The sequence below is a fragment of the Channa argus genome, chromosome 7 (genome assembly GCF_033026475.1).
Source record: "Channa argus isolate prfri chromosome 7, Channa argus male v1.0, whole genome shotgun sequence".
Taxonomy (NCBI): Eukaryota; Metazoa; Chordata; class Actinopteri; order Anabantiformes; family Channidae; genus Channa; species Channa argus.
The window spans coordinates 10,737,665-10,750,957 of NC_090203.1; the positions used below are offsets into that span (position 1 = coordinate 10,737,665).

The 13,293-nt window shown below is 40.5% G+C and overlaps 1 protein-coding gene across 1 annotated transcript; it reads right to left on the reverse strand.

Annotated features, from left to right (window-relative positions):
* Positions 1–425: 425 nt before the first annotated feature.
* Positions 426–12,571, reverse strand: cacng7b (calcium channel, voltage-dependent, gamma subunit 7b). Its single transcript, XM_067511607.1, has 6 exons — positions 12,325–12,571; positions 8,212–8,407; positions 7,790–7,876; positions 7,225–7,365; positions 4,149–4,294; positions 426–3,573 (listed from the first exon to the last, which is right to left on the reverse strand). The coding sequence occupies exons 2-6, from the start codon at positions 8,405–8,407 to the stop codon at positions 3,118–3,120; spliced, it is 1,026 nt and encodes a 341-aa protein (XP_067367708.1). The 5' UTR covers positions 12,325–12,571; the 3' UTR covers positions 426–3,117.
* Between the last annotated feature and the right edge of the window lie 722 nt (positions 12,572–13,293).

Sequence of the window (13,293 nt, forward strand, 5' to 3'; positions counted from 1 at the left end):
AAACACTGTTAACACACACAGCAACACACAAGCACTTACATACAACACTCTGATCAATGGTTGCCCTCAGGCTGTGGTGGTTTACCGTGACTGAGGAAGGAGCCTGGTTAACACCCAGTGGTTCACTGCAGTGCAGTGTGCACTTTAAATGGTTCCCTCCATCACTGAGACCAGGCAGAAAAAAAACTATGTGTGTCGTATTAATGTAAGTACATACTGGGCCCATATTATCATTATTATTGTTAAAAGTAGGACTGTTAAATTCTGTCTTCATTATGCAAACCTGTTCTAAAGCTTAAAGCAGAAAACTTACTTAAACTTAAAGTAAAAACAACATTGATCCTGTTTGACACATTTGACAAAAAACATATATGGATGCAGATATAGAAAAAGATCAGCAAATAAGGAAGAGTGAGAGACAGATGTCCACAAATTTAAAAACAGTGATCGTATCACAATTTTTATTGAATGATGATTATACAGCATCAGTTCCATTAAAGCATCAAAAAGCAGGTGTTTAACCCGTTTGATCTTTTTACAAAGAGGATCATGTGCAAGAAAACTAGGCTTTATGCAGAAGCAAGCACTGCTACACCCTTTTATATAACCATGTAGAGGCAAGAAAGAGGCTTGGGGTAGAGAGGGAAAAACAAAGAGGCACAGAGATAAAAATAATAGGAACTGCTGCAGCTTAAGAAGCACAGAACGATTACCAAAAGGTTGCAGATTTAAAAAGTGGCATTAGTTATATATAAGAATTAAGAGGAAAACAACCACAGTCAAAGGTCAACATGAGGTCAACAGTAGTCTAAAGGTCAGTAGGAAAGGATTTTAACCTAAAGATTCAGACACCTACTGTCTCTGAAAGTGTTGAAAATTAATAACTTTGATCTTCATCAGCAGCTGCAATTGAAGTGCCCTTTTCAAGACTCTTAAATCCTCAACCATCTCAGCAGAATCAGCAACACCAGACTGAAGTTATTCTGGGCTCATGTGAATTTGTGCAATTGTTTACACAACAGAAGGTCATTGTTAAAACACACACACACACACACACACACACACACACACACACACACACACACACACACACACACAAACATACACACACACACACACATACACACACATAATGAAACCCTGCATAAAGGTGAAAACACAATAATATCTCATTTATCTCACTTTGTCTTCTCCCCTGTAAGTTTTTATAATTTTCCTCCCACACATCATCTGTAGGACTTCAGTGTGTTTCCCTCTCTCCAGCTTCACAGTGATAATGAAAACCAGCTATTACATAATCACACAGTGGTTTAATTCTCATTACAGAGATACACTATATCATATGGACATGTCCCTATGCATGATGTGCCTCAAACCAAACACAAGCATAAATACTTTGTATGAAAATATCACTGTTTCTGACATGCATTGATGGGTTAAGGTGAGAGCAGATCAATTAGAGGGTTAATCTTTTAGATCATCTAAGAATGTATCTAACACACAACAGAAACCCATAAAGTAGTCTTGTTGTAAAGCACATGTGGAGGTATGCTAAAACACCCCGCACTGTTGTATAATACACACCGCTACATCACGTTATTTGAAAGAAATGCTACTCTGATGGAAGATCCTCAGATACCTGCTGTAACATGCAACAACTTATCAGAAGGATTTACAGCTGCAACAAATAATTGTTTAATCCACTTTTCGCCAATAAAACAATTACAATACTTTGAGCTGTGTCAAATCATCTTTCTATATTTCATTATTATCTCGTAGACATAGCAGTAACATTTCTTTATGCCCCACCGTCTTAGTATTATATGACACCATGATGTAGTTGTAAGTACCTACACATGACTTGATGCACTGTCACAAAATTAACAAATATGTTCAAATAAAGTGGAGGCATCTTCTTTCAGCTGCATGTCACAAACAGTGGTATTGTACTGTGTGCAGAAAGTGCAAATCAGTTTTCTAAATAAATAAACAACATTAAAGCTTTTAAATACTTTTTAAAATCTTTAAAGTGTATATCTGAATCATGTACGTTTAGAAATGACATTTTCCACAACATCACTTCTGGACAGGGAAAGGCTTCAGTCCAACCCATCGGTGCTGAATCGTGGACTGGCACACAGGGATGAGTGCGTGAAAACCAAACCTGAGACTGCTCTGGGGTCAGTGCAGAACAGCAGCCAGTAGAGGGCATTAAACTTGTGTGCCACTGCTGGCTGGTTCTTCCTTCAAACCAGCATGATCTGCACCGAGAGGGTGTGTTGTTGCTTGTGGTGCGGCTGTTGTAGAGTCTTTAACCAAAGCAGAATGAGTCAGAGGTTTTCTTACTATTAATAACTTTACCAAACTTTCATTCATAATTTACAACAGCTATTTATTAGTCTTAATGTGCACTTTTATGTACAAGAAGTTAGAAATTTAGATCTTAAAGAAATATGTAAAACACTAAGTTGATTTCTCCTTGTGATATTTCATCATCCACTTCTGTCCGTTTAACATTCACATGAAGCATTCTCATTTCATAAATACAGCTTTTTACTAATACTTTTTAATAATTATTTAATATTTATAATACTACCTTGACACTGTAAGTTCTGAAACTAAATGGATGATGTAAGAAATTCAGAGAGAAATGTCATGGAATATGTATAAAACTGTGTCCATCTTTAGTATTTGTGATGAGTGTTTTGCACTGTATATTTCTAAGTGCATACAAATTTCCTGCAGCACTGCAGTATCATTGTATTATACTGCAGCCCCTGCTCTCCCTGCCTCTCTCCCCCTCCCCTGCATCCCCTCAGTCGCTCAAGCTAACCTTTAAAGTCTTTCTAGGAAACACCCATCTTTGTCAATTTTTTAAAATCTTGTTTGTAAAAACCCTATAGTGGTGTTTTTCAATCTCCAAAACATTCTTTGTGCTTGGCTCATTTTGTCCCAAAGCTACATTTCTTATGTTTGATCATCTCTCCCTTCACTTCATCTCGCATGGTCTGTGATGCAAGCTCAGCCTTCACTCTTGTCCATGTCTACAATAAATGTACAGTTTACATGATTGTGAGGAGTCAGCATCTGTCCTTCTCTCCTCTATGATCCCTCTTACTAACAGGGGGAGGCACTCATGCGCATGTGTGTGTGATAGTGAGGAGGAGGCACAGGTGATGGAGGCATGGCCATTGGAAGAACCTGGCCTTGGGGATGTGAGGAGTGCGACCTGGGCAGGGTGTGTGTGGAGGTGTAGCCAGGAGACTGCTGTGGCATTAGATAACCTCCTGCAGATGAAGAACCAAACTGTGGGCTGCCCTGACTGCCTGGCTGGAGGTTGCTTTTTGGTGGTGCTGGGGGGGCCTGGTTGAGCTGGATAGATATGTCGCTAGACGCTTCAGAGGTGCTGCGACCACGCTTTGGTGGAGGCCAGGAGGAATCTGGGTGAAGAAACTGGCCACTGTAGTCGCTGCTCTCAGACAGGCGGGGGTGGTAGAGTGCGGGGTGGGGGCGGTACATCTCTTCCTCAGCGTAACGCTTCATAAACAGATAGACTGACATCACCCCGGCCCCCTGAGACAAGTGAGTGAGAAGAGAAAGCATTAGGACGAGGGAAGAGATGATGCGACAAGGAGAAAGGGATTTAGTTACATAAAGAAATTGAACTGAGAGACAAATAAAACTTGAAAGAAACAGTAACAAGTGATGGCTTGGGAAATTAGATTAAAACAACTGATAAGGGAGAGGTGCCTGTGGAGGTCCGCACTTATCCATGTCGGCCAGCACCTTTGTGATCAAGAAGTAGTGAAAAGGAAAGCAGAACAATAAGAGGAGAACTCTGCATATGTACTTTTGTATTGAAAGAATTCAAGAAGGGGGATCTTAGAAAATACATTTAAAGATAAAAAGGAGACAAATGGGAAAAACATAGATATAGGGGAGGTTTTGTACACTGAAATGTCCATTGCACCACAGTAACAGAAATGCTGCTGATGATGGCAAAGAGGCAGAAGGAGGAGGGGGAAGGGGAGAAGGAGGGATGGAGGGAGGGAGAGGAGGTGGGAAGGATTCACATGAAAGTGCACCAAACATGGATGCACACATAAACACAATATATCAGACTCACACACACTCTCTGTCACACCGACCTCTTTGAGTAAGAAGGAAGAGGCAGCGAAGGCAAAGGACCAGCCGTAGTGGTAGTTGAAGAACTGTTCAGGCTCTCTGGGCCTGTTCATCACCTCATCATTAATACTGGAGATGTAGAGAACCAGGCCCACCACCAGACTGAGGCCTGCACACAGCACATTAACAATGACAGCAAGTCAGAGAAAGGAAGAGAGAACGATCCAGTACAAGTAACAGCAGAGAAGGTCATTTTATAGCAATAAAGAGAGCTGCACCAGTTTGGCAGAGAGAAAGGATGGGATATGGAGTGACCACTCCAGCTAATTAGCTGGGAAAAGAGTGACATTTATAAAGAAATGGACGAGAGAGCAGAGAGACAGTGTGAGTATGGATGTGTGTATGCAACATAACGATAGATAAAGAGAGCGATACTGTACAGAGAAGAGTCTATCTATATACAGTTCATACAATAATCTGAAGAACAATAACTGCGACACACTATATTGTATAATGTTTGGCTGCTTTTATCTCCTTTTATGTCTTTTTGCCATACTGGTGTAATTCTTCACCCATAGCAGCCATGAAAAATTACATTTATAGACTGTACACATTTATTCTGTCAAAACATGTTTTGAGCAAAACTAAGTTTTCACCTAAATATTGTTGCATTGAATGTAATTGGGTGTAGGCAATAAAATCACGTGGTTCAGGGTTAGGCAAAGAGTGTGGTTTTAAATAGGGCTGTTTTTAGTGCAATGATCCCACAATGGTGGAACGAGCTACCAAACTCTGCACGTTCAGCAAACTCTCTCCCAATATTCAAAAAACTGCTGAAAACAGAACTCTTCCGCATCTTCCTATGCACTTAAATCTCTTAAAAAAAAAAATTCTGCTTTCTGCTTTTTCTCGCACTTGCATCCCGTAAACTGTGAAGACTTTTCTTCCTGATTTGTACCTCACTTGTAAGTTGCTTTGGATAAAAGCATGTAAAATGTAAATGTAAATGTAAATGAATACACATAATCATAAATAAATAAAATAATAAAATATAGTAAGAACAGGTAGATCCTTAGAAAACAGATGTAGTTTCAGAGGGCAGTTGGATCATGTTTAGGTCCAAAAAGTGAATTAAAATTATTTACACATTGTGATGATTAATAACTTAATTCAGATTAAACATGTAAACACATTTACTGTTTTTATTAATTTAAGGGTTTTCTGCAGATGTTCAACAGAACTGTTTTTTTCACTTATTTATCCCATATTAGGTTTGTACATTTTTAATTTAGCTCTTCCTGAGTTAATAGGAATGACAAGATAAGTTCGACAGTTTTTTAAAATTTTTAGTAAGAGGCTACAATTGCATGCACCATAAATCTAAGTCATTTTCAGTGAATTAAATCATCATATAAAAACATAATTAAGCTTCTAAAACTGTCCCAAAACTTAAGAATTGTCATTTTTAGCCAGAAGCAACACATGCAACATTAACCCGCTGCTCCCAACACACCCCTAGATATAGATATAAATATAAATGCGTGAGATACAACACATAGTCAAAATCAGAATTGATAATTCAGAAAGATGCACATTGTAAGGAGCATAGCTGAATGTTTCACTGAGACATTCACATGCACCACAGCGGTCTCAAGCTGTTATGGTCCTTTACACAAACAGCTGGTTCACGAGGCTGTGTTTTAATTTAAATTGAAAACATGGAAAATGCAGAAGCTATGCAAGTGTCAATCCTGTAGGGGTTTTAAAATCTTTATTTAAATATGCACCATCAGAAAGCTGAGGGGAACATGTGCATAATTACACTGACAGTATGAAGGCAAAAGAACGGGTGTTTTGTGTGAGATAAAGAGGAAGGAACATTTTAGGTAAATCAAGTCCCTGCAATTACATGTTTATACTGTATGCAAAATTTCTCTGATCTCTTTATTATAAAAAGAAAGAAATAAAGTCACAGAATGAGGGGGAAGAGCAACATCAGCCTCAAAGCAAGTTTGAACAGCTGTGTCTCCGTGCTGTGCAGTGGGGTTTGTTGCTGCTCTGAATTCTCTACTATATGAACCAGAATATGCCCAAGCTAAACTACAATATTTATCAGACCAACATGTGAGTGATCCTGCAAAACAGGATCATATCACTCAATAGTTCCCAGAAGACACCATATCCACAGAATATAATCTGAATGAATGCGGAGGAGGAAGAAGGAGGGCTGTAATGGGAAACTGTGTGTGTGTGTGTGTGTGTGTGTGTGTGTGTGTGTGTGTGTGTGTGTGTGTGTGTGTGTGTTGGAGGGGCTGCATGAAAAAGAGAGGGGGTTGGGTGTGGGGAAGACAGAAGGAAGGCAGTGTTTAGAAAGAGAGAGGCTTAGTGCAGCTGCATATAAACCACTAAAAAGCAATTTGATACACTTGCCCTTTATTATCACCCTATTATCAAAATACTTCATAAAGTAAAATGCTGTGGCACTTCCAGCACAGCCTATAAACATTACATAACCCCCATAACACTACATCTATTATTCTGCTAGACTCTTTATCAGAAAGTCGCTGCTATGACAAGTTGGAGCTGTCACATCCTCTGAGCTCTGCAGTGCTGCTCCCTCCTTAAACATGTCAAGTGAAACAGCCTTATGAGAACATGAGCTTCAATTTGGCTGCTGACAGACTATGCTCCGCGCAGTGAGCATTACAGCCACCTGCTGTTCAAAGAAGTTAACTACACTAATGCAGAAAATTCAGCTAAAACATACTTTATACTTGCTTCTAATTTTTAAGTAATATTTTCCCACATTGTCCACATGCAAAATCATATTTTTCTTATAAGAATTCGTGGAAATCTGAGGAAAGCCTAGTTCTAAACAAGTTCATGTTACTCCAAAGTAATAGAAAGTCAAAGAAGTAGTGAGAGTCTTGAAAACCAAATCAGTCACCTTCCCCGATGACAGCCCACACACCTGCATCATTCACCAAAAAAAGAGCTGTGATGGAGAGTCTCCATGTGTGACTTAGGACACATCAGGCAGCCATAATCAATCAAACAGTAAGGGGAGGGTGACAGTTGGACATAAGTAATGGGTCCCACCTGAGAGGATGAAAAAGATGCCGGACACAAAGGCCAGAATGGTGCGCTGAGGCCGGATGTGTCCGATGTTACTGATGACGAAGGCAGTGAAAACAAAGATTAGGGAAACCATTGGGAAGGGCGTGGCTGTACGCACCATCTCTGCAGGAAGAGAGGTCACAGTGTTAAAAGCTGATGTGTTCTTGTAGCTGCTGAAAAAGTGAATGATAATAACTCCCTGGACATTAACACAAATTATATATATACATTTTCTTACTGGACAATGGACAAATATTATTTAGAGAAACTGTAGAAAACAGATTTGTTAAATATAACATGCTTTTAATTGGGTACATCAGGTTGGACGTGGTTGTTTATAGATTACTAGCTTAGGGTAGAAGCCTATTCCAGCTGTCATAGGGCAAGAGGTCTACAACCACAGAAAGTTATGATGATAATAATTTTTGCAGCTTTCCTCTAAAATACTTCAGGTTTCAGTACTCATAATCAATCAGCAGGGGGACTCTGCAGTTACTCACAACTGCAGACTCTCAAACAGTGGATGATAGTTAACATGATTTCTCACTGAGGATGTTTGCAGTGTTTTCAGTGGTGATCTCTATTTCAGGTTCAGTGAAGTACTCAGATGCAACACATCTCCCATTTTCAGATCCTGCACAGAAACACACAGAGAAAAAAAAGGAAAATGTTGGGGCTTACTTTTAGGATCAAAGTCAGCGACGCATGAAGAAGCAAAACAAAACCCAAAAAAGCTTATGGGTCTCTGCATTTCTGCTCACAGGTAACAATCATTTTTTGTGACAGCTGTGATTCCAGGAGCCAGATGCTCGCTATCTCTCTTTTCACCCCTTCCTTTTCTCTCACTCTGTTTGTTGCTGTGATGATGTGTACATGTATGTCTGCACTATTTGCGTCTCCGTATGCTGTCATCTACAATTATTCTCTTAAATTTTTTATGTGATTATTCATGTTGTTAACTCTTCGTACCAGCCACAAAGCAAACTCTCCAGAGGCCAGAATGCAGTGCCATCTTCACCTCCATGCTCTGGTTTTGCTGCAGGATGATGCCCTCCACCATGATAAGCCAGTAGTCTGTGGACACTGCCACCCCCACTAGCAGCAGCCCGCAGGCTCCAAAGACTGTGGACAGGATTGTCAACGCGCGGCTGCTGCACGAACTCATCTGGCAGGCAGATGGAGGGGGTGAGGAAAGAGAAGAGGAAATACACATCAAAACTGCAAAGCGAAAAATGTACGTAAATTTGAGGGAGGTCATTAGAAAAAGGACAACACTGAGATGCACATGTGCACACTGACCTATCCTTCGGTCTCAAATTGGTATTGCTAAAGATGAGTTACTGACACATCTTGGTAACCAATGTTGGTAAAGGTCAGAGAGGAACAAATGCAGCAGATGACTTCATGGTAAACCACTAAATAAAATGACTTAAAGACGGAGAAAACTGATAGCAGAAACCCACAACACACAAAGATCAGGAAAGGGAGGAGAGGTCTAGTGTGATACACACATGGTTTTTCTGTGACTTAGTTCTGGTTGACTGGGGAAGACCTTACTGAAAGTCCTTCAAGCATGCTGTGTGTTTGCATTTGTGGGTTTATTTGCATGTGTTTGTGTGTGTGTGTGTGTGTGTGTGTGTGTGTGTGTGTGTGTGTGTGTGTTATGCCCCTACACTATGCTCAATGTGGACCCCTGTCCATAATCCTCCAGTACTGGGGAATAAAATTATGCGAGACACAGAGTGGTTCTGGAGCTTACTGTAATCACCAATATTGTGTTCAGTTAAATAACTACATATACATAACACTACAAATATCTTTATTGCAAGCAAGCAGAAACCTAATTTTAATATATTTTACACAATTAGTTTTGCAGATTTGCTCAAAATGTTTAGGGCCAACTTTAATTGTTTCAGCAGAAGCTCTGCTCATATGGTCGTAATAACATCTGTCACTGGCAAAAGTTATTGTTGCACACGTGACTTTCACATTGTTTCTTGCAAACCGCTCAGACCATTACAGTTCATTATAGTCACCTGGAATTAAATATGACACAGAAATATTTGGAGTGCAACAAACTACTGAATGCATCAACAGCAGCACAATGTGTATCTTTTGCAGCATCATTGCACAGACTGTGCTGTCAACAGCGTTGAACTATGGAGGAGAAGCAGTGACCCTCACTGTCACCAAATAATTGGTATTTGTTGTAGCAGGAAATGTTTTTACTTCTTAAGCTTTCCAGTCTTGGTGATCATGTTCAAACTCAGGCTTCATTCTCTTTTTCTTATAACTGGAATTTACTTCTGCTCATGTAACACATGTTGATTTATAAGAAAGAATATACATGTAATATGGGTTGATGAAAACCATATTTTAAACCCATATTTTAATAGAACATAAACAACTTATCAGATTGTTGAAAAATGTTAGCTCATGTCGAATTGGATAGCGGCAACTCATCGCAAAAAAGTTGGAACAGTTCGATTTTTACCATCACCTCTTCTTTTAACAGCCGTCATCTGGGAAGTGAGGACACCAGTTGCTGAAGTTTTCTGAGAGGAATGTTGTCCCATTCTTGTCTGACACAGGATTCTAGCTGCTCAACAGTCCTGGGCCTTTGTTGCCATAGTTTTTGTTTTATGATCCGCCCAATGTTTTCTATAAAGGTCTGGACTGTTCAGCATCCAAACTCTTCTCCTGCAAAGCCATGCTGTTGTGATGGATGCAGCATGTGGTTTAGCTTTGTCTTGCTGAAATATGCAAGGTCTTCCCTGAAAGAGACGTTGGGAGCATATGTTGCTCTAAAACCTCTATGTACTTTTCAGCATTGATGGTGTGGTAACATCTGACATGTTGTTTATGTTTTATTGTGAATGAAATATGGGTTGATGAGATTTGCAAATCATTGCATTGTATTTTTATATAGGTGTTACACATGCTCTAAACTCTTTTGGAGTTTGGGTCTTATATATATGGGTCGTGTATATATATATATATATATATATATATATATATATATATATATAGATAGATAGAGAGAGAGAGAGAGAGAGAGAGAGAGAGAGAGAGAGAGAGAGAGAGCCTTTATATATATATATATATATATATATATATATATATATATATATTATACAAAGAATATATAGATATTCTCTGTATGAAAGACCTTCTTTCTAAAAGTCTTTGAAGAGCAAAGTTATAATAGAAACAGTAATTCAGCTGGGGAATAAACTAAGATTAAGCCTGGCCTCATCTTATCTGGACAGCCTTTGTGCAAGACGTGACCACCATAGAACTAACTTCAGTTTCTATGCAGCTGCGGGGATGAATAGAGCCACTTTGGTTAGTCAGGCTTACACAGGCTGGTGGTTAAGGGTGCATAGCAGAGACATCCTTGATGACAAGTTTGGGCATGTTAAGGCTGAAAGAAGCAGAATGAGTTATTATGTGACACATAGATGTGAAAGAATGACAAAATCGAGCAGATGAAGGCTGTAAAAACCAAGGTTACTAAAATTTGGCCTGGAAACAAGGGCAAGAGTGAGAGGTGACAAGGGTAAGGCCAGAGCTTGGACGAGGAGTTGCAGTGGAGATCTTGAGTCCCAGAGAGATCAAAGCAGATCCAGTGTACAATCACAAACAACTGACTGAAATGAAACATAAGTGAAAGCAGACTAGGGAGCAGAGAGGAGTGGGACTCTGAGATGAACAATCACACCTTCCTGCAGCTGAAGGATGTGCCAAAGTGGACATGAATGAGTGCGAATCAATTGGAGTTGCAATACTGCCGAAATGAGTGCACCCGAGCGGCTCCATCAGACTTGTTCAGCACCATGGTCAGTTACCTCAGCTCTCTCTGCCAGGAGGACACATCCAAACCAAAAACAACCCACTGGTTTATAATGGATTTGGACAAAAATTCACTTCTCCTTTAACCATGTATTGTGCTCACATCAGCCCCCTCCCCCCAAAATCCTGCAAGGAACTGAAATAGCCATTGTAAACTTGGAATTGAAATGGCGTGGAAAAAAATTCAGCTTCCCTGTTACAGTTGTGATAACAATCCCATTTTAGTGCTGTGAGACAGGGCCCTCAGTTTCCTCACCCAGAAAGTAATGAGCCAATTGAATTGGTTAGATAGCAGCCACAAGGGGGACAAAAGGTTTAATTCTCCCTAATCTATCACAATCTGTAGACTGACATCACCTCTAAGCCTCTCCGGGAAGAGAGACACCAAGAAAAGGAGGGAGTGATGCATAAGAGGGGAAAATATGGAGATGTGCTGCTGAAAACATCCAAGCAACAAATACATTAAAACCAGGGAGCAGCAGGGATAGAAAACTGAGAGAAAAGAGAAGAGTGAAAAACTGCGTTTGCAGTGTTTAGGGCAGGAATGGAAGGAGGATATGAAGCACATATGGGCTAATAAATGGAAAGACCTTGGCCCAAAAAATGGAAGGAGTACCCACGAGTGTGCACCTACACCTAAACCAATCAACCTTGACTGGGCAGGTCTGCCAAAGGGGGACGTTGAAATTAGTCAGTTGAAAATAAATGACTCCAACTGAGTGAAGATATCGTGACTCAATGGGTGGGTTTGCTCATTTTCATTTTCACAGCGCAGGGCGGATGTAGTTCAACATCCACAGTGTTTTCTGTTCACTGCATGTACGACAGAGGAAGATCCATAACGTAGTAGAGGACTGAATGAAGCAGTGATGTGTATGGGATTGTTTAGACCCCCACCATCTCACCCCACCCCCCCCGCTGTCACACACACTCACACGCGGACTTTAGAGATAAACACAGAGCAGAGAACATGTGAGCGACTCGGCCGGAAAAGTCAATGAAATGCAAACATAAAGAGCCGCTTGACGACTTTGGTTTCAGATGACATTTATAGTGAAGACGAGCTGCTGTCTTTTTGCCAACGCCACAAACGCTGCAGTTTGCACGGCTGTCATCACACACACACATGCACGTACAGTAAAAACGCCTAAGTCGGTCTGAAAAGGCGTCGTCACAACAATTACTGCCAAAAAAAATAACATGGAGTTCTTCAAGAGCAAATACACTCACCTTGCTGCCAGAGTCGTGCGCACACGTCAGTAGCCAAACACACCAGGGACGTTTGGTGGATTTTGGTCTTTCTCTCCCTCTGTTTCTTCGCCCTTTCTTTTTCTGCCTTATGCGTGTTTTCTCCTTAATCCCTGTTACCCATCATCTCTTCCTCACTCTCTTTTTCAGTCAGCAGTCTCTGCAGTGGATCGGTTCAGAAAGCTACTTTGGCTACAGGAGAGACATACTGTAGTGGGAGCAAGGGGGAGAAGTGTTGGAGAGAGAGAGAGAGAGAGAGAGTGAGAGAGAGAGGGGGGGGGGAGTAATGTAACTACTACATGTCATCACACTGTACATATGTTTTTTAAAGATTTGTTTTCCATGCTGCTGTAGTGCACAACATTGCACAAACGTGTAAACTATCTTCATGTATCATCTGATTTCCGCATCATGTTTCTTTATATTAGAAACTCTTGTAGATCTGTAGTAAAATATGCCTTGGCAGCACTGCTGTTGGATTGAGATCATGTCAGTAAACCTAAATCAAATTGCAAAAGTTAGATAGAGAAACAGGAAGAGGCCAATGAGATTGATTTTGTGTGGGTACATGATACAGGCTCACAGTATTAAACATCAGGTAAAAGTAAAAACAAAGTCAGAAAATCACGTCTCGTGCAATAGAGTTGATTTAAGACAGGTCAAACACTCTCATCTAACCCCACAGTATGAGCACAGATGAAGAACAGTAAAATAGCACAGTTAGTAACCTTTCTCTCCCTTTCCTCCTCTTATTCTTACTCCCTCCTCCTTTGTCTCTAGTGGTCTATGTCCCTTTCTCTATTTATAGCTGGCTGGTGGAGGAATCCTATATTTTTAGTAACGATATCAATAGTCTGCAGCACACTCTGACCTTAGGGCATGAGAGAGAGACGGAGGGAGAGAGAGAGGGGGGGGGGGTGGGGGGGTTAGAGATTGAAGTGAGATAGAGAT